The following is a 20,757-nucleotide window of genomic DNA, read 5'->3' as shown; positions in this document are numbered from 1 at the left end:
CCCTCTCGCCTTTAAACCAACCCCAGCTGTCAGCATCTGGTCCACATCTGTCTCCTTCATCTGACTGGACCCCCACACCAGAGCATGTTCTCAACTTCAGGGGGCTATAGGGCAGGGCTGTGAGCTCAGGGCCTCCTCTGCTTCACACAGCCCCCTCCCAGAGCAGGGGAGCCAGGGGGTGGCCCCACCCTGGAGGTGCCCCAGGCTCTTCGCAGAGCCATTTGGAGCCTGTTAGAAGCAGCTGCCAATGACTCATCTTCCACTGCCCCCACCACACCACCTCAAACACACCCTGGGGCTGAGAACTAAGCACCCAGCCTCTCACAGCCCCATCTCTAGATCTCCCTCCCCTCCCCTCCCTTCTCCATCTCCCACTCCCAATCAGCCCCAGAGCTTCCACACCTCCCATTTTTCTTTTATTTATATATATAAAAAATCGTTTTAAATATAATTTAAGAACCCCTCCAAGCACCGGTGTCTGTCTCTGGTTTCCATACCACCTCGCCGCCCCCCGCCCCCATACCCCCTTGTAGACACAGCTTGGGGGTACTTGGTGGGGCAGGGAAATGTCTGGGGGTTGTGGTATGACCAAGGCACTGTCTGAAAATAGACACAAGGGTGGGTCCATGTTTCAACTTGGGCAAAGGAGGCCATAATGAAACAGGTCCCCCCAACACAAAAAGTTATGACAAGGACAGTAGAAAAACAAAAACGAAGGAAAAATAAGACCAAAAACAAAAAATAAAACTCAAAAACCTTCAATATGAAGGCAGCAGATAGGGGAGGGGCATTTACAAGGGAAAACTGAGTTCAGTGGAGACAGCAGCATGGTTGGGACATCTAAGTCCAATGAATTTGTCACTGGGCCATGACACCCCTTTCCTGCCTCCCGTCACGGCACTCCACTCCCGAGCTCAGAGGCTTGTCACCCTCTTCTCTTTGGTCTGCAAGGTCTGTAGGGCTGTGGCCCCTCAAGATGAGGAGGGGCACCTGGGGGCCCTAACTGGGGATCAGAGGGAAGCCGTGGGGATCGGGCCAAACACCCTTGGAAAGTTGGCAGATTATGGGTGCTTCTTTTCCCTCTGGTCACACCCAATCCTGAGGGAAAGGCTCCCACATCATTGGTGTGGGGTTCCCCACCTGGGGGGCATGTTATTTCTATACTCCCATATGGCATAATTCCCAAATCCTGTCTCTCCAAATTGTCAACTCCCCACCCCCATGGCTTCAAAGTGCAATCCAGTGGGGCACAGGGATGGGAGTTTCTTGGATCCCCACCTGACTCTGCCCCCAAAAGGGGAACTATTTCCCTGGCCTGGGAATTCCTGCTGCTGCAGAGTTGTGGGGCCAGACGAAGAGGTGTAGGTCAGTACTGGGGGGCTGGTGCTCCCGACCCGCCCGAGGGTCCAGGTTTGGGCTGGGACTTCATATGCTGTACACTGGCCAGGATTTTCTTCTGGTGTCCCGCCAGAGTGACTCCAATTCGGAGCAGGTCCCTGGTGAAGAACGGAGAGCTAGTTGAGGCCATAGGGCTCCCAGAGCGACTCCCCTGGTTTAGTTCCAGAAACCTGGTCACTGGGACTGTCAGCCAATCAGGAAAGACAGCGGGGGAGGGGCACACATCATAGTTGCCGGGCAGTTTCCGGAGGATTTAGGAGCCAGGGCTCACTGCTTCTACGCAGCCGCAATAGGGGGTGGGGTTAGGTATTCTGCAGGCCTGGGCCCAGGGGGCGGGGTCAAGAGGCGGGAGGTGGGGGCTGCGGCTTGGATGGATGCTCCAGCAAGGATTAAGAAAGAGGATCAGAGAAGGGGAGGAACAAAAGAGATAGCCCCACAAAATGAGGGTGGGGGAAGGGGCTGCACAGATTGCTTTAAAGGAGAAATCAGAAGGAAAAGGCCTGAGAGAGGAAGGGCTGGGTGGAGAGGAAGGGGAGGGAAGAGGGAAAAACAAACTGCCTTCCCCCTCCATCCTGAGGCCTGGAGACTGAGATAAGGAAAAAAAGAAGAGGTAGGAAATGGGGAGCAAGAACCTGTGTCAAGGTGAGGCTCAAACAAGTTTGGGAGGAGAGTACCCAGGCCCGCTCCCAGATACTCAGGTTCCAGATTTCTATTCTTTCTATTTGTTATTCAAATCTGGGGCCAGAATAGTCCTTGAGAGGGAAATGGGAAGGCAGAAAGGAGATATACCAGAGAGATGTAAACTAGGAAAGAACGATTTGGGAAGCACTGGAACCATAAAACCATTTAACATTAAAGCTGGAAAGGTTCTCCAAAACCTAGTTCAATCTTCTCCTTTTATGGGTGGAAAAACATCCAGAGCTGACACATTGTTAATGTGAGAGCGGGGTCTGGAATGCAGATAGATGCCCCAAGATAGATACAGATTGCCAGGCAGGGAGTGAGATGGACCAGGGCTGAGATGGTGCAAGGGGGTGAGGGGGACACAGCTGGCCGGGAAGATTCCCTGGGCTCTTGGCCCCAGCAGCTATTATTGCTTTGGGGTAAGTGCTCTAGAAAACAACTGGCACCACGAGTTGATCCCAAAGGCCCTTGCTGAACCCGTGGGCCTGATTCTGGTCCCCAGGTGCCCCTATGACTGCTTGGCTCTAACCCCCACCTCCAGCTTTTGCCACGACTTACTCAGCAGAGATCTGGCTGACCAGCTCGAAGGAGCCAAACCCAGCAGCTGCAAAACTTTCTTCGTATCTTCCCATCTTGATGGCTCGAAGCCACTCACCCACAGAGCCAAAAGCTGAATAGTGAGGCTGTCGCTGATCCAGGAGTGGGTGTGAGGCCCTGGGAGGCAAGGATAGGAAAGATGTACTGAGTACCAGGGCTGTGTAGGGTGGGGACACTGAGCCCAGCCTTGGAGAGGCAGATGGGGACAATCCCACACCAAAGGGACAGACACTTTTTGGGGGGAAGGCAAGTTCTCAGGGGGATGACCAAGTGCAGGAAGGAGGGCCCAGTCTCAGGGGTCCTCACCCGCCGTTTTCCCTGGCTACGATTTTGAGGCTGGCAGGGTTCCGGATCATCTTGTCAAGGGCGCTAACCACCTGGGGGAAGCGGGGCCGTGCATTCCTGTCCTTCTGCCAACAGTCCAGCATGAGCTGATGTAGGGAGGTGGGGCAGTCTGGGGGAGGGGGCAGCCGGTAGTCCTGTTCAATGGCATTGATCACCTGGAATGACAGAAGCAATGGATGAGGATGTCCAGGGAGAATGAGGATGCCAAAGGGCCCCAGAGAAATGGCAACTTTGCAGATGCCAGGATGGGTGCTACAGCCCCTCACTGCGGCAAATTTGGAGGTCTTCCTAGCCGGGGCTGAGGCTGGCTGTAGCTCAATGCCCCAGCAGCTTCTTGGGCTCTGATCCAGATGTGTAACCTCCCAATCCTGCCCTCTATCCCTGTGTCCTTCTGTGACTAGACATGTTGTATCAAACTCTTGGGTACAAAGATCAACACTGTGCCACCTTCATCATCTCAAGCAGTGATGAGCTCTCATGGAACCCTACCCTTACCCCACATCCCAGGTGAGGCTATTTCAAGAAAGCTTGGTAGGGCTGTGGGACACTTACATCCTGATTGCTCATATCCCAGTATGGCCGTTCTCCAAATGACATGACCTCCCACATCACAATACCATAGCTCCAGGCATCACTGGCAGATGTGAACTTCCTGAAAGCAATGGCCTCAGGGGCTGTCCATCGGATTGGAATCTTTCCTCCCTACAGATGAAGAAAGTAAAGATGAACTGAGGATCTCACAAGACCCAGGAACTCTGCTCCCAGCCTTCTCTTTTCCTCCTAACTCAGGCCTCCTTTCTTTCTGGGGCCCAAGCACTCAGCTCTCCAATTCTTTTCCTCGACACCTGAAAGTTGGGTTCCCAGAGCTGACCACCCAATCCGTGGTCTGCTCCTACATCCTGTCCCTAGATCAGAGCTGTCAACCCCCCAGCCTCCCACCTTTCCAACCTTTCCTTTCCACCTGGCCGTAAGAACCTAGTTCCTATGTCAGTTCCCCAGCCTCACCAGAGAGCTTGTGTAGGTAGGGTCAGAAGAGTTCTCCTCCAGGAATCGGGAAAGGCCAAAGTCAGAAACCTTGCAGACAAGGTTGCTATTGACCAGGATGTTGCGGGCAGCCAGGTCTCGGTGGACGTAGCTCATTTCAGCAAGGTACCGCATGCCTGAGGCAATGCCCCGTAACATGCCCACCAACTGGATGACAGTGAACTGTCCGTCATTCAGCTGGAGACCAGAAAAGGGAGAGGGGCATAGTTAGGACAGCTCACCCTCCATTCTCCCATCCTTCCACATTCTAAACTGTATCTGGCACTTTCAGACCCATCTCACACTCACCTGTAAAGCAGGTCTACAGACTTTCCAGGTAAACTCTCCTCTTTTATCTTACCCCGAGTTCTCTGAGCTCTTACTGCGCTATCATGACATAATGCAATACTTATAAGTGGTTCCTATTTCAAATATATGCATTCGTTCTCTGTTAATTTGATTGTAAGAAGAGATTTAAATTTTTTCTTCCATTTAACCTAATATGGTGCTTTATATCTGGGAAATACTTAACAAATGCTTTTGATTTAATATGTTCTTTTTATTTATCAGCAACAGAGTTATGACAACAGTGTTCTCTGCACTGTCTACAGGTAGACACCCATTTGTGCTGATCTAGCCAAAATCCCACTCAGCCCTCTTGGACCAACTGAGAGAACAGTGAAGAATTAGGATATGATCAGCGACCACAGTGCCAAAACCAAGGTCTAAATCCCAACCTTGGCCTTTATAGTTTGCTCTTACCGGGTAAGCCAACCAGTTATAGATGGTTAACTAATCCCATCTTCTAGATTCAGCTAGCATGCAGGGAACCCTTGGCATCTCTGCAGGGCCAGGAACAGAGTCCAGAAAATGAATTCTGAATCCATCTTCCAAGCCTACACTTATCCCAGACCTCAAATCACAGTTCATGGAAACACCTCTTGCCAGATACTCAGGGTATAGACCTCAGAGCCTCCATGATTCCTTCCTTTCTTTTCCTCACCTGCCACTTATAATCCATCAGCAAGTTCTACTGGCCCTGCTTCCAAAACCTATCCCAAATCCAACCATTTCTCTGCACCTCACTGCAACCCTAACAACCTGAATGATTTCAAGTCTCCTCATTGGTTTCCTTTTGTTCTTGCTCCCCAGCACCCACCAAAGGAATCTCCTGAACCACCTCACACTCCTACTAAAATCCCTCCAAAGGCTTCCCCTGGAACTTCCAATCAAACTCAAATTCTGGACAAAGGCCACAAGGCCTGGCCACCATCTACATCAGGGTACACCATGGGTCCTCTGCTCCCTGGGTTTAGCCTCACCGGCCTTTCTGCTTCTTGAACCTGCTGAGTTCCTGCCCACTCTGGTCTCTACTCTCTGCCCTCAACACACTTCTCCTCCACCATCTTTTCAAGGCTGGCTCTTTCCAATCTACTCAAATGTCATCTCTTGTAAAATAGACCCCCTTTCCCCTTCCTGCTACTAGATCTCAGTCTGGTACCAATGGAACAGACTCCCGTACCCACAGGGAGGGTCGGGCCATCATCACACTATTCCAGGTCAACCTTAGCATCACTCATGGTGGGAGCCGGATGGCCTGTGTCTCCTCATGGGGTGTTAACTTCACAGCACCCCCAATATAGGCTGGCCAACTAGGTTTACTTTTGAACATGTCACAATATTATACATAGCTTCTCTTATAGGAAATACAGAGAAATGAGCTAAATGACCCCACAGAGAAGAATCTGATAAATCCACAAGATGAGATAACCAAGGGAACAAATAGCCCAGTTCTTCAACATGCCATGGTCATGACAAGGGACTGTCCTGGATTTAGAAGAGGCTCAAAAACAATAACCACCAGGACAATGCTTGATCACAAAACTGCACGATGGTTTGGATAAACCAACAGTAAGGGACATTAAGGGGACAACCGGGGAAATGTGGATATTAGAGGATACCAGAGTTGTTGTAACTTTATTAAATGCAATATTATTTTGTTATGTAGGAAAATGTTTTGAATTTTTAAAAAAAAGCACTGTGAAGTTAAAAGAATAATAATTCAATAAAACCTGTTAAAGTGACAAAAATAAGCTATTCCCCATCATCTCTAGCCATTATTCCATGACCTTATTTATTTTTCACATCTGAAACTACCTGTTTACTTTTTAGAAAAGCTTATTTACTTGTTAATTTTCAGTCTCCCCCATTACACTATCAGTTTCCCAAGAGTAGAGATGTTCATGGCTTTATTCCTGAGGCCTAAGACAGTGGCTGGTGCTCAAGAGGAACTGAGAAAATTTTGTCAAAAAGACAAATGATGATCCCTTATATACTAGGGTCAACTGCCTCACAGACAAGCCAATTCCACCTATGGCCTAAGGAAGAGGCATTCCCAAAGGCTCAACCTTTCCTGAAGGGAGAATGAAGGGCAGGGGGCAAATGATGTGGGATGCACCATCTGTCCTGGGTTCTGAACTCCTTGACTGCACTGGGGGTGCATGAGAGGATGCAGGAGGCTGGAAGGAGCGGAACTCACCCGCAAGAAGGAGTCCAGGGCACCATTCTCCATGAACTCAGTGAGGATCATGACAGGCACGCTGTTGGTGACCACGCCCTCCAATCGGATGATGTTGGGGTGCTCAAACTGGCCCATGATGGAGGCCTCACTCAGGAACTCCCGCCGCTGCCGCTCCGTGTAACCACCCTTCAGGGTCTTGATGGCCACACAGCTCTCCTTCTTCCCTGGGGCCTTGAGTCGCCCCCGGCACACCTCTCCAAACTCGCCTTTAGAAAGGATGCAAAGGGTCAGCTCTCCTTGGCTTGATCTGGCCTTGCCTTCCCTCCCTATCCCATTCTCCTCTGGGGTAACCAGGCATCTTTCCTCTCACCTGCGCCAATCACCTCTTCAATCTTGACATAAGAGACATCGATCTCTTTTGCGAATTCCCTCACAGCCTCATTAGGGTCTTCGTAAGTGAAAGGGTCAATGTAGACCTTAGTACCTGAGGAATCATGCAGGGCCCGTTAGCAGAGTAACTTCCCCTGCACTCAGAAGCCCTTAGCTCACAGCCTTGGCTCACATCCTTGCCCCAGCCCTGTTTCCTTCAGGATAGGCCTACCCACCGTGCCCGATGAGATACTGTCCATGTTTGTCTGAATATTCAGCTTCTCTTCCACTGCTCTGCTTCCTATAGACAATGGGGAAGAAAAGGTAAACTGAGTCACTTATATGTTCCCAAAGAGACAGGATGGAAGAGAGAAGCAGGGACCAGAGAAGATTCAAAGTGGAAATGGGCTCCTGGGACATTGAGGGATGCTTGCCCTGGAGCAAGAGGGCAGGTGGCCATCTAAAGGGGTTTCACAGGGGCCTGTAGGTGCACCGAGCCCTCACCTGAGGCAGAGAACAGCGATGATGATGACCACCAGGACCAGCACCACGCCCACGACCGCAGTGCCTGCAATCAGAGCCAGCTGCTCCCGCCAACTCTCATTCTCTGGGGTAGAAAAAACATGATCAGGAGAACCTGATGACCCCTGGGGGCCCTGCACCAGCCTTATGAATGTGAGCTGTGGTTCCCCTGAGAAAAGTGTGGCAGGTGGAGTAGGACGAAGGAGAGGCAGGTTTTGGGAAGCACAGTTTTTCAAACTGCTTTCTACAGGCCTGTGGGTCCCTCCAGAGCCCCCCAGAAAAAGGAATAAAGTTTCCCAGCCTTATTACTGCTAGAGAGGGTTGGATTTTGTTCTGTTATAAATACTGGTGACCACAAAAAGTCTCATGTGAATGAAAGTTTCCAAAGGCTAAATAAAAATGAAAGGGTTTATAGCCCCAAAGTGGAAACAACTCCAAGGTTCAGTGGTGGATAAATAAAACATGCTATGGCCATACAATGAAACATTTTTCAGCTATAAAAGAAATGAATACATGCTACATGCTAAAACTGGATGAACCTTGAAAACATTAGATCAAGTGAAAGAAGCCAGTCACAAAAGACTTATTGTATGATTGATTCCATTTGTATGAAATGTCTGGAATAGGCAAATTCATAGACAGGAAGTAGATTCGTTTTTGACAGGGGCTGGGGGGTGATGGAAGGGGTATAAGGTCTCTTTTGGGGGTGCTGAAATGTTCTAGAATTAACTGTGGTGATGGTTGTACAACTCCATGACTACACTAAAAGCCAATAAAATGTACACTTTAAATAGGTGAACTACATGGTATATAAATCATATCTCAAAACTTTAAAAAAGTTTTAAAGTTTAGAAAACCACTGGGCCAGCATATTACAACTAAGAGGTGTCACCTCATTTAATCCTTGGAGCCCCATGAGAGACACCTCATATTTCCTTTTTTTTTTTGATGAGAAAGCTGGGGCTCAGGGGTCACGTTTTTGCTAAAGGTCACACGGCTAGCTGAAAGGCCGCTGAGCGGGTCTTCACACCCAGCTGTTGGTTTGGGTTTCTATGCTCTCCTCACCAGGCCAAAGTGCCTTTAAGGTGAAAGAGGAACACGGGGGTATGACTTTGAGGGTCCTTCTGCGGCAGCACCCCCGCCCATGCCCTGCTCCCCAGGCTCACCATCTAGCTGAGTCTGGCTATGATGCTCCTGGCCGAAGGGTCCATAGCCAGCCTCAGAGCGCGCCCGCACCTGGACCAGGTAGCTGGCTCCTCGCTTCAGCCCCCGTAGCTCTGCCCGGTTTTCTGATGTCTTCAGGAACCGCACACTGCTAGGGCCTTCTGCACCCTGTCCAGGAGCAGGAGGGGCTGGACGTAAGTTCAGGTTCCCAATTTCTGATGTTCTTCCCACCTCTCCCTGCCCCGCCCCCCCCCCCCCCACCCCATCACTAGCATCTTGGGCCTGCTGCATAGCAGGTGAGGTCTTGTGCTCACTTACATGCACTGGGTCAAGTGTTTTGCATTAATTTTCTCATTTAATCCCTGCAGCAATTCTGTGGGTTTAGCACCATTATCACAACTATTTTACAGATGAGGATACTGAGCTCAGAGATGCCAAAGGGCTAGTTGAAGGTCACTCAGCTAGTTAAGTAGCAGAGCTGAAATTCAAGAGCCTGCAATTCAGGCGTCCTGCCCTGGGGGCAGGTCCCACTGCCCATCCCTACCCTCGGGACAGGGCCTGGTCTCACCTTCTCATGGTACTTGACCTCATAGTCCAGCACTGCTCCACTGTGTGCTTGAGGGACCGCCCAAGCCAGGCTCAAGCTGCTGGGTGATGACCGTGTCACCCGGATGTCAGACACTGGGGGCGGCACTGAGAGAGATGGGACACGTTGGGGCTCTGCCACATGGCAGGTCTGTCCCTTACCTTTCCCAGTTCTTCTGTTGGCTATACTTGTCTCGGTCTTCCAGCCGTTTCAAGAATTCCTCCAGGCTCTCTCTGCCCCATCCTCAACTCTCCAGACTACTTTTGAATCTTTTTAACTATCTTTCTGCCTTTTTCCACCAAAGCCTGACTCTCCGTACCTCCTAGGGACCCCACTCCACAGCCTCTGCCTTTATTTTCCGTTAGGCCTCACTGACCTCTCCCACCAACATCTCTCCCATCCGATCACAGGCTGTCCCCAGCCCTCAGTCTCACCTTCACGGTCAGTGGTGACATTCACAGCCTCAAATGAGACTGGCCCGCTGGCTAAGGAGGATACCCCATTTAAAGCAGTGACCTCGAAGGTATAGGTGAAGTCAGGACGAAGCCCACGAATTGCCACCCAGGACTCCACCAGGTCCCGGGGGCCAGGGTCGAAAGTCAGGTCTCCTCCGCAGGGTGTGCAGGAACCCCCAGGACGGCACTCCCGGCAGCGAAGTGCGTAGGTGAGGTCCTCCCGGCCACCTGACTCAAGCGGGGCACTCCACTCCAGGCGCAGGGAGGAGCCGTTCAGGCGGGGAACTACGCTTCTCGGAGCTGATGGAGGGGCTGAGGGAGACCAGGGAGTCAGACAGAGGCTAAGCAGATTCGAGGGGTGGGCAGTGGGACAGATAAGCAGCCACGATGACTTGGCTGGGCACCAGCGGGCCAGGGTCAAGAGAAGGAAGGCCTGGGAGGATGGGGGCTAAGGTGGGGATCCACCTGAGGGGTCACTGGTCACTTACTCGTGCAGGGTGCACTCCGAGGGTCTGTGCGGGCCCGGAAATACCCGACGCGGCATTGGCAGATAGGCGAGCCAATGGTGTTAGAGTGGCTGTTGGCTGGGCACGGCTGGCAGGGTCCCTCCCCAGACAAGGGCTTGAAGGTGCCCTGGGCACAGGCTGAGAAAGAGAAGACATTCACCAAAACATTCATCAAAAACAAGCAACTGCTCTTAAGGTTGCATGAAGTGCACAGGGGGGAAAACAGGGCAGAAGGAGCTCAGAAACCTCACCTCTAAGAGGACGAGACCTCCAGATTAGGGATTAACCCTGAACCTCACTGCCCCACAGATCCCTGCTCAGAATGACTTTAAATGCACACCACAAAACATACAGGATTACAAAGGAAACCAGATTAAAATATGAAGAAAAATTTGTGACATAGAAACTCATGCATTTCTTTATTAGCAAGATATAGCAGCTGATCTAACAGCCACCATAATACCGACATGGTGAGGAACAAACACAGCATTTGACATTCTTACTTCATCTATTATAATGTGAAAATACCCAGGAATAGACAAAATGAAGACCCTGATGCCTTTGTCCTCTAAGTCTAACAAGGTCCCCCACACCTGAGGACAGTCCTGCCTCCCTGCAGTCTCCCGTGTCCTGAAAAGAGCGGACGTAGTTAGGAGGAAGAGTGTGGAAGTGACGAAGGGCTCAGAACTCATGCTGGGGGGTAGGAGGAGGGAGGAGGGATGAAAACAGGAGCAAGAGCTCCAGGAACCGAGTGCCCAGAATAGCAAAGAATGTTCGAAATAGAAATTTAAGAAGTGGGTCCAAGAGCAGGGTATGGGACCTTCCGACATGGATGGCCAATGCTCTATCAGGGACATGCCAGCCCTCACCTCGGCACCTGGTATTCCCCTCGGCAGCCTCAAACCCAGGAGTACAGCTGCAGCCAGTTACTGGCTGTTCGGCCCACTGTCCATCCTCCCGGCAGTAGAGGCTGGGACTGGGGCCAGGAGCAGGGACGGCATCGGCCACGCAGCTTCCTGCCACAGGTACCACAAGTTCCCGAGGAACAGTCTCCGGGAAGCGGGTGAGGTTCACGGTCAGCTGGGCACACTTTTTGTAGAAGAGGTGCAGGGACAGCAGGGCCATGCAGGCGCCCTGGTCCTGGAAAGCCAGGTAGAAGCCGGCCTTGGTGAGTGGGCCCAGACGCAAAGTCTTGACATTCACCTTCCCGGTTGCCTCAGCCCCAGGGCGCTTTCGGGTCAGGTGCTCAGCAGCCACTGTGTCCACCTGCCAGGTTGGAGAAGAGACTCACTGCCGCTGTCCTCCACTCCCTAAGGACCCAGTAGACTGTCTTCTTCTACCTAGCTCGCCTTCTCCCTGACCTCCTGGGTTCCTGTTCCAGAACCTTCTCTCCACCTACACTGGTCCTGAAAGCTCCAACATTGTCCATGAATACTTGCTGTGCTCCTACTATGTGTCTAGCCTCTGCCCTGCACACCCTTTCCGTTCATTCACTCGTCCTACAAATATTTATCAATATCTACTCTATGCCAGGCCCTGAATTCAGTGCTAAGGAAACAGAAATGAAAGAAAACACAGACAAGTTATAAAGTATGATGAGTGTTATCACTGGTGGGACATCTCAGCAAAGGCATTCCAGAGGAGACCTTGCAGCTGGAACTTAGAAGAGTAGTAGAAGAGGGAGAGAGAAGGGATTCCAGGGTGAATGGTAGTAGGAGAAAGGAGGAAGTGTAAGGTGGCCCAAGTACAGTGGAGTAGAGTGATGGAGAAGACTCCCCCTGGGCGCCAGGGGGGCAGCCCAACTGCATGCTGCTGTTCCACCTAGCAGACTACCTTCTTCCTTCCTCAGACCTGAGGCTCCTGCTTTCAGCATCCAGTACCCTGGCCCTTGGAAGTTCACCTCCATTGCCTCTAGACCACAGGACTGCCCCAGCCCCTGGAGCCTGGGTACCTTGATGTACGGGTTCTCCATCCAGGCTGGTGTGAGGGCTGTGGCCGTGTCAGTGTCGCTCTCGAAGTAAAAGACCGTAAAGGTCTCCTTGCAGGAGCGCCCGGCCCGGGGCAGGGACAGGCACTCCAGCATGGTGAAGCGCAATGTGGCGTATACGTGGACAGCGCCTTGCCGCGGGACCCAGCCTGTACGCAGCCAGTGGGCCAGGCCTGGGGCCCGCTGCATGTCACACACCTCATAAGTCCGAACGCTGTGCTGCTCTTCATCCAGGCCACTCAGCTCTTCCCACTGTGGGGAGAAGAGGATCAGTGTGGGGGCTGCTGAAGGGGTTGAAGGTCAGTGGGAGGGTATTTGTCATAAAACAGGAGGGACTAAGGAAGGAGACTTCTGAGAGCAAGAGCTCAGAGCATACTTGTTCCCACTGCTGTGATCTAAGGGGCAGTTAAGCAGTTCAGCACTGGTGCCCCTCGTCCCTTCTCCCTCAGTTTCCCTCCTGAACCCCAGCTCCTGGGCCCAGCTCTTACCTGCCCCTCCACCTGAGGGAATGTTACCCACTTCAGATCAGCAGTTTCCAGTTTTGTGTTTAGTAGGGTCTCTAAGACAGACAGACAGACAGACAGATAGACACAGAGTCAATCAATGCTTGGGGGAGACATCAGGTAGACCAGATCCCTAGGAACAGAGACAGGGAAGTCCTCTTAGCTCTAAATTGGAGTTAAGCAGACAGAGAAGAGGGGAGAAGGAGAGTGAACCCTGGCCTCAGCTCCCACCATTTTTCGCCTCTTTTTCTGAATGCCAACCCCACCCTTAACAGCTGGCAGGCTTGAGCTGCCCTCTCGGGACTCCTAGATGAAGGCCTCCGTGAATCAATGTGCCCTGGAGGAGAGGGGGAGCCAGGCAAACAGCTTAGAAAGGATTAAACTAGAACCCTGACCCTGTGGTGAGTAAAGGGCTGATGGCATGAAGACACTCCTCCCTACAGGGCCTGGCTCAGACTCCACTTCCCCAATCTCGAAGTTGTTGCCTCCCTCCCCACAACTCTACTCTTCCAAATCCTCACTTGCCTTTTGGGACACAACAGTTCAGGTCCTTCAGATCCTGGAATGTGGTGCTCAGCTCCTGAGGCCCAATTCTGATCCTCCCTCTCAGCTACCCACCCCTCCCGGGCTCACTGCTGTCAGAGGAGTAAATGCTGGAGGCCTGGACACTTGGGTTCCTTCCCGCCCTGGCTCCTGAGAGCAGAGGCCTCACATCTGGATTTGGTTATGGGAAGGAAAAGGGGAGGAGACTTTAAGGGGTGTGTGTGTGTGTGTGTGTGTGTGTGTGTGTGTGTGTGTGTGTGTGAACACACCTGGCTCTGCTTGGCCTAGGGGAGGGACCTCAGGGGAAGGGCAAGGCTCAGGAGGAAGTGGGGGATTAGAGGAAACTGCAAAGGCCCTGGCAGTGGAGGGTGGAGGGAGAGGAGAATCCCCTTGGAGGCCAGGGCAAGGTGGAGGGCCTTAAGGCCTGCCCTGGGAGGAAGAGAGTGGGGGCCCCTAAGTGAGCCAGCAGCATACCTGGGACCAGGCCCCCCTCTTCCCGTGGGGGCTGCAGAAGAGAAGGAAAGAGAGGTGAGTGGGGCAGCGTCCTCCCGGGGAACAAGTGATGTCTATAGAGGCAAAGGTGTGCGGTGGGAGGGGCCTGGCCTGTCCTAGGTGAAGCCCTAGCCCCCACGGGTGGCAGGAGACAGCCCAGCATGCTGGGGACAGGATGCCCGGGTTCTGGGAAGGGGGTGGATAGAGGCTGCCGTCTCCACCCTCCATTGTTCCAGCCTGGATAGTGTTTTCCTGTCTCCAATTTACACACTGTCTGTTTCAGGGCAGTCCCCTATGCGGAGCGGCTCACTTTCTCTCACCCTATCTTGGTCTCTCCTCCTCTAGCTTTCTTTGATCTGTCAGCTCCCTTGCCTCTCAGCTCTCTCCCCAGCTCTGTCTACCTCCATTTCTCTTTCTGACTGTCTCTCTCCTCCCTTTTGTCTCCTACCTTTCGCCTTCACTGGGGCACATGACCTTAGATAAATTATTTAACCCTTCCAAGCCTCAGGCTCCTCATCTGTAAAATGGGACAATTCCTCCCACTCCCAGGGCTGTGGAAACCAAAGCTCTCAGTAAGGGCCCGAGGCTTGGAAAGCACTTTGTTAACAGGAATAAGTAGTGATTCCTTCTTCATTTTTGCGTATTTCTTTCCCTCTCACGCCACTTTGGCCTAGTGGGTTTTCTCTCGGCTCTGCTTTCCTTTCTCACTCCTACAGTTCTTTCTCCTTTTTTCTCTGAGCTAGGCCAGTCTCCCCTCTCCCCACACCCAGCCTTTGATCCCCAGCACGGAGCAGCACTGCCCAGCCTGGGGGAGAGGGGTTTCTAACTGCCTTTGATTCCTCCTCCTCAGCAGCCCCCCAAAGATCCCTCCCCAGAGACCCCTTTGATTTCAGGCAGTGAAGAGGGGGAAGGAGGCAGTTCATTGAAAGGAGATTAGGGCTGTTAGGAGGAGGGTTTATAGGGCCCTTGGTTCCCCCTCTAGGGGGTAAGGAGAGGGATGAGACTAATGGATGAAGGAACGTTTGGCGGGGGGTATGGAAAAATTAGAAATTTAGAGACTAGGAGGTGGTGTTAGGCTGAGTTAGGGCGGCACAGGGCCTGCACAGGTCAGTTTCTGCTGGCCTGTAAGGTCGGAGGAAAGCCAGTTTGTCTCGGACTTGGGCAGGGCTGGGGTCTAAAGAGCATTTAAAGGGTTGGGGTGCAGCCTGGGGAAATCAGGAAGAGGGCTTCGCTGTTGCAGGGGCAGTGACTTTGGAAGAGATCTGGGGATTTGAAATGTGAGTGACACAAGGTGGCCATCCTAACAGAGGTGTGTGGAATTGCAAGATAAAGGTGTGAGTACTAAGGAATGAGGGGTGGGGGCAGTTTATGGCCTAGCACAAAGTTCTGCCTCGTCTGTAGTTGTTCCTCCAGAAAGTTTCCTCTTTTCTGTTTGGTGGAGATGGGAAGAAGGACAGAAACTCTGGCGTTTTGAAGATTGGAGTAGGGAGAAAAGGAGAGGATGCCGAGGGCGTCTGGAGTCAGGAGTGAGAGTCTGGGGAGCTGGGGCAGGGGAACGTCCCGGGACGGAGCCCGACTCCATCTCTCTCCCAAACAAAAGAAAACTCCAGTCCCTGCCGGGCCGCCTCCTCCCCGCCCCCCCCACCCGGCCTAACACTATTGGTTCGATAAGTTCTGGGCTGGGGTGCCGCTGGAAGGGTAGAGGGAGGTCGGCCCATCCACTCCGAGGCCCAATTCTGGGGACCAAGAGCGGCGGGATACCACCAAGGAAACTCACCTTCTAAAGCGGCTGCGAGCGAAGCCCAGCAGAGAAGAGTCCGGAGCTCCATGGCGCCGCCTTGCTCCGGTTAGATTCGATCTGAGTTTGGGGGGCGCTAGCCCCCCCAGGTCTGAACCCCTCCGACTGGGTAGACGCCGATTCCCCGCGTGGGACTCTCGGTTCGGGCCTCAGCGCTGGCCCATGCGGGCGCGCCCGGCACCGGGCAGCAGTGCTCAGGTGTGGCCCCGCGTCCTAGTAGCGCGCGAGGGCGGGAGGACTGGGGACGTCCTTGCAGGGGTCGCGTCGGGCGGGCGCAGAGCGAGACGTGGCCGGAGTGTGGGTCCCCTGGGGCCTCGGGGTCTCGGGGTCTCGCCCCGGCTGGGGGTGGGCCTGCCGCGCGCGGTCTCCACCCCCTCCCTGGACTGGCGCTGCTCGCGCCGCGGGTCCGAGTGCGCTCTGCTCCGGCGGGGAGGGTGGAAGCCGGAGCCGGGACAGAGCAAGAGGGAGGGAGACTTCGGAGCTGGGCCGGAGGCTGGGGCTGGGCGGGGCTAGGACTGGGCTGCGCAGCGCCTGGCCTGAGAGGGAGGGGCGCGCGGGGGGCGGTGGTAGCCGCCCCCCAGCCTGGGCTCCGTCAGGAGGTCGGGGCGCGCTGATTGGAGTGCGCGCTGCTGAATAATTCATGAGGGAAGCGGAGCTGAGCGCCAAGTGGAGGAGGTCGGGAAGTTGGGAGAAAGTTTGGAGAAGGAGAGGCATCAGGCACGGAACTCACCTACCGCCGAGACGTGCACAGTGGCTGTTCGCCCTGGCCAGGACCGCGGGTGTCCGGGCCAGGGCGCGGGGATCCCCGGCGCAGGCCCGAACCCGGCATACACTAGGGAGCAGAGAAGCACACTCAGTAGCGCCGGGGGCCGCATGGAAGTGCACATGATCCTCTTTAGGACTTTGGATTCTTCTGGGTGCGACCCCCTACTTGGCGCAGAGGACAGTGTTTTGGGGAAGCTTTAGAGGATGGAGGGTGACCAAGCGATCCCCGAGGCAGTGATCTCAGCTTAGATAACCCTAGAGCGAATGTTCACACAATCACTCAACAAAATATTAAGTATGGAGGACCTCCCATGTTCGCAGCTTGGCGCTGAAAAATGTGGGAAGAGAGTGAGACAACTGGGTTGAGATGGGGAATATAGAAAAGTATAGGAAGCAGGGGTAAGTAAAAGATAGTTGTGAGAGAGAGAGAGAGAGAGAGAGAGAGAGAGAGAGAGAGAGAGAGAGAGAGAGAGAGAGTGTCAGTCCGGATGGATTCCCAAATCACCGTCCTCATTCTCACTGTCGCGTTTAGGAGGGCTCCGCGCCGCCCGCAGCCCTGACCTCTGCGGCTAGGGCTGGGGCCCAGGCTGCCGCTCTCTTCCTGAGGCTGTTTCCTGTCTGGCTCCTGGGGGCCCAAGGGATGGCTGGGAGAGTCCTTCCTCTGATTGCCACCACCACCACCAACAACCACTCCCATCCCATCAGTTATAAGGGAGGGTCCGGGAAAGCAACCCGCTTCTATGTCAGGGTACATAGCGGAGGTCATGGGGTGAATGGAGGGTTCTGCAAGAGTCCTCCAGTGGAAGAGCTGGGAGGAAAGGGCTGAGACTCAAAGCATTTGAGGAGGACAGAGTCTGGAGGAGTTGAGCCAATGGAGAGGGAAGGAGTCCCTGATGCCTGGGGGACTGCCAAGCGCCTCTAACCCCCTAGAGAGGACAGCCAGGCTGCAGTGACCTCTTGTCCCTGTTCACTTATCTTCCTGCCACAAAGTGGTTCTCCCCACACCCCTGCCCTTCCACGCTGCCCTGCCTGAGTTCTGCTCTGGATGGGGGTGGGGGGGTCACAGAGGGCAGGAAACAGCCGACTTGGCTGGAGCCAGGCAGACCAGGCAGGGGCTGGGAATACCCTTCCTCTCTCCCTGATCCGAGTCGTCTCCCTTCTCTTATTCAGCTTCTCTTCCAGGTTACATCCCACCTCCCTTTCCCTGCATTTGTTTTGCACTCAGATTCTCTCCTCTAAAACTATCTCTGTTGTTTCCTGGGCTCTGCTTGAATTTCTCATTTAGTGGTGGTGATGGGGGGGGTGCATCATTATAGATGAATCATAATTCATCATATGGGGTGGAGGGGTACATGGCCTGAATGGCAGAGAGAGACCCAGATACACAGAGAAATCAGGTAGAGTGGAATAAGACACTGATAAGACAGTGGGGTAAAATAGTGTAATAGCTCACTGCAGATTTGAACCCTATATTTCTGACCCTTGAGGACCAGACTACCCTCAGCTAGAGAGAAGAAAGCATCTTCGGTGAGAAAATACCCAATAGATCCCATATCATTGAGTCCACATATCCCACCCCCACCTCTTCCAGCATATAATCCGTTTCCTAGTACATAGTGTATACTAATAAAAGAATGAATAAAATGAAACCTTTATTGAGCATCTACTATGTGCTGGGTAATCACTGTGCTAGTTTGCAAGATTTGTAAAACATGGCTCCTGGCCTCAAAGATTATAAACTGGTGGAAATCCCATTTCTTCTTTCCATGGAGATGATAGCTGAGATTTTCACTCCAATACTCAGGAATCACCTATCTATCCTGTAGATGTGAGGTCATTTCCTATACCCTCTGACCACCCAGGACCACTTCCTAGGCAAGTCAATGCAGTATCTACTGAATTACATTACACAGGTGAGCATCCATGTCACTATTTGGATTGGCCCAAATAAATCTCAGGTCTTCCTTTCCTCATTATTAGAACACTTAGGGCATTTCACCGTCCTCCCACTCCAAATATTTGGCTGTCACCCTGTCCCCTGCCCGTGATCACTATGCTGCTATCCCTCATTGCCATGGCAGTACCCATGTGGAGCACCCCCTAAACTGCTGGCAGGGTTTTCTTTTTGCTTATCTACATCGTAACAGTTGTTTAGAGCAGTCTTGGAGTTAGGACTTTTCCTATATGTACTAAACAAACAACAAATCATCTCTTTTCACATTAATTGTAGAAATTATCACTCCTCTTCCCATATCTCAGCCCACCTAACCCTGTTGAGTCTAAAGTTAAGTTTACCTGGAAGCTCAGAAGTTTACACTTGTGTACCCCTCACCTGCCTGACTCCTCCTACCCCCCTGGTTAATGAGTGCCGTAGATTTAAACAGTTTTTAAAGTGAGTCACAACTTGTGAACATTTGAAATGGCCTGGAATCTTACAGCTCTTGCAGGAAAGGAATTTGATAGAAGTTTTAACTTTACAAATAATGAGTTGTAAAGCCAAAAGAAACTTTTATAAACTCTCAACAATGAAAGAAAAAAATTTCAATTGGCCATACTAAAGGGAAGACTGAGATATAGAAAGAATAGAAAATATAAATACAAAATTATCATATGAAGAGGTGGTCAAAGAGTAGACATGTAAGAAAAAGGTAGGACATGAAAATATTATAGAGGTGTATTGAGCACTTATTTACTACAAATCACTTTTATAACATGTATGGTATTTGTCACCTTAACATTTGCAACTTGTTGTGATTTCTCAATCTAAATAAACATTAATTTTTATACCTAATTTTGTATTCTAATTTTGTTTTTGTTTTCTTAATTAGTGTTCTCCAAATTGTATAAACTTCAAGATTCACAAAACCTGAATCCACACCTCATCTGATTACCACAAATCTTGCTGAACTAATCAAATACAAAATTGTAATAGACATGCACATAAAAACCTTTATTAATTTATTAGTGATTGTATATTTACTTGTACGTGGCCCTAAATTTCACGAAAGCAGTGCAACATATACTTAACATACACTGTAAGTCCAGTACAGATCTGGTCCATAGTAAATAGTCAGTAAATATTCATTAACTATTCTTTTTTTTGGTCCAAACACCATTATCTATAATGTGTATACAACACAGTATGGCCTCCCCGCAGCCCAATCAGAACTCGACATAAACATACAGTGAAAAATTTTTATATTTAGAATTAGCCAGCTGGACTCAGTTTAGATGATCCCAATTTTCTTGGCAACATCCAAAGCATCATAGTCAGGAGCCAGCTGAACATATGCCTTCTTCTCTCCATCAGGCCTGATCAGGGTGTTGACTTTGGCCACATCAACGTTGTATAGCTCCTTCACAGCCTGTTTGATCTGGTGCTTATTGGTCTTGACATCCACAATGAACACAAGTGTATCATTGTCTTCTATCGTCTTCATGGCTGACTCAGTAGTCAGGAGGAACTTAATGATAGTACAGTGGTCAAGCTTGTTTTTCTTGGGGGCGCTCTTCTGAAGATATTTGGGTTGCCTTTGGCCACAGTGTCTTGGGCCTTCAGAAGGTGGGTGACATGCATATCTTCTTCTTCTTCTTCTTCTTTCTTCTCCTTCTCCTCCTTCTCCTTCTCCTTCTCCTTCTCCTTCTCCTTCTCCTTCTCCTTCTCCTTCTCCTCCTCCTCCTCCTCCTTCTTCTTTTTTTTTTTTTTGTGGCTTTCAGCTCTGCTTTCTTTGCTTTCAAAGATTTTGCTTTGGCTTTGGCTTTGGGAGGGGCAAGGTCTTCCTTCTTTGCTTTCAGCGCCATCTTCTTGAAAAGCTCATTAACTATTCTTTATTGACTAGTCATTCTTTAATTTACTCAGCAATTATTTATTGAATATTTGGGACTGGACTGGGGACACAAAGTCATCCTCTGCCTTCCAGGACTTGACATCCCAGGGCTAGAACTAGCCATGAAACCGCTAATATAGGAGGCTATGTGTTGAGTATAAAAGGTGGCATACAGAGGGTCCTATGGGATCAAGTAGGAAGCACACCGAATCTAGCCTGCAAGATCAAGGTGAGCTTTCTGGAGAAGATAATGCTGTCTAAATGAGTCCTAGAGGAGACTGGCAGGAAAGGTTGCTTTAAAGGCAGAAGGAGGAGCAGATACCACAGCATGAACTTGTGAGATTGTCCCCAAGCTGCCAGAGTTAACAATGCCAGGATGTGCTGTGCAAAGACAGTGACAATGGATAATCTGGAGAGGAGCAATGGCCAGCCTTGGTCATTGCAAGACCAAGTGTGGGCTTGTCCTGAATACCTTGGGAGCCACCAAAGGGTTTTCAGCAAAGAAACAATATTGGTGGATTTGTCTAGAAAGATCCCACTTGTACGAGAATAGGTTGAAAAGGATCAAGACAGAAGGCAGAGAAACTAAATGCAGTTCTCCAAATGACAGGGAGGGCTCGAACACATGTCGTCCGTGTGTGTGTGGGGGGGGGTGGGGGTGTAGGGGGCGCA

General features: G+C 51.5%; 2 protein-coding genes across 2 annotated transcripts; both read right to left on the bottom strand.

Moving 5' to 3' along the window:
* Positions 1–742: 742 nt before the first annotated feature.
* On the bottom strand, positions 743–16,019 carry EPHB4 (EPH receptor B4). The gene is made up of 17 exons (XM_011371614.1): positions 15,473–16,019; positions 12,646–12,716; positions 12,122–12,409; positions 11,040–11,436; positions 10,153–10,308; positions 9,644–9,976; positions 9,192–9,316; positions 8,626–8,791; positions 7,442–7,544; positions 7,174–7,238; positions 6,939–7,052; positions 6,587–6,834; positions 4,030–4,245; positions 3,577–3,726; positions 2,986–3,179; positions 2,641–2,796; positions 743–1,496 (listed from the first exon to the last, which is right to left on the bottom strand). Exons 1-17 carry the CDS (start codon positions 15,522–15,524, stop codon positions 1,367–1,369), a joined length of 2,964 nt encoding a protein of 987 aa, XP_011369916.1. The 5' UTR covers positions 15,525–16,019; the 3' UTR covers positions 743–1,366.
* A 3,423-nt stretch (positions 16,020–19,442) lies between these two features.
* LOC111746536 (60S ribosomal protein L23a-like) lies at positions 19,443–20,059 on the bottom strand. Its single transcript, XM_023537542.1, is given in 3 exon segments — positions 19,443–19,795; positions 19,797–19,863; positions 19,969–20,059. Coding segments are annotated over 3 exon segments (468 nt in total). The 3' UTR covers positions 19,443–19,485.
* Between the last annotated feature and the right edge of the window lie 698 nt (positions 20,060–20,757).

Source organism: Pteropus vampyrus, unplaced genomic scaffold, assembly GCF_000151845.1.
Source record: "Pteropus vampyrus isolate Shadow unplaced genomic scaffold, Pvam_2.0 Scaffold193, whole genome shotgun sequence".
In the NCBI taxonomy this organism is placed as follows: Eukaryota; Metazoa; Chordata; class Mammalia; order Chiroptera; family Pteropodidae; genus Pteropus; species Pteropus vampyrus.
The sequence above is the reverse complement of the archived record's forward strand: the minus strand, read 5'-3'. Positions and strand labels throughout refer to the sequence as shown.

Coding starts and splice junctions, on each gene's coding strand:
- EPHB4 (XM_011371614.1), bottom strand. CDS start 15,524: ATGGAGCTCCGGACTCTTCTCTGCTGGGCTTCGCTCGCAGCCGCTTTA. Junction 11,437..12,121: donor TGGAGAACCCGTACATCAAG/GTACCCAGGCTC, acceptor CCAACCTGGCAG/GTGGACACAGTGGCTGCTGA. Junction 2,797..2,985: donor GTAGCCAGGGAAAACGGCGG/GTGAGGACCCCT, acceptor CTTGCCTCCCAG/GGCCTCACACCCACTCCTGG.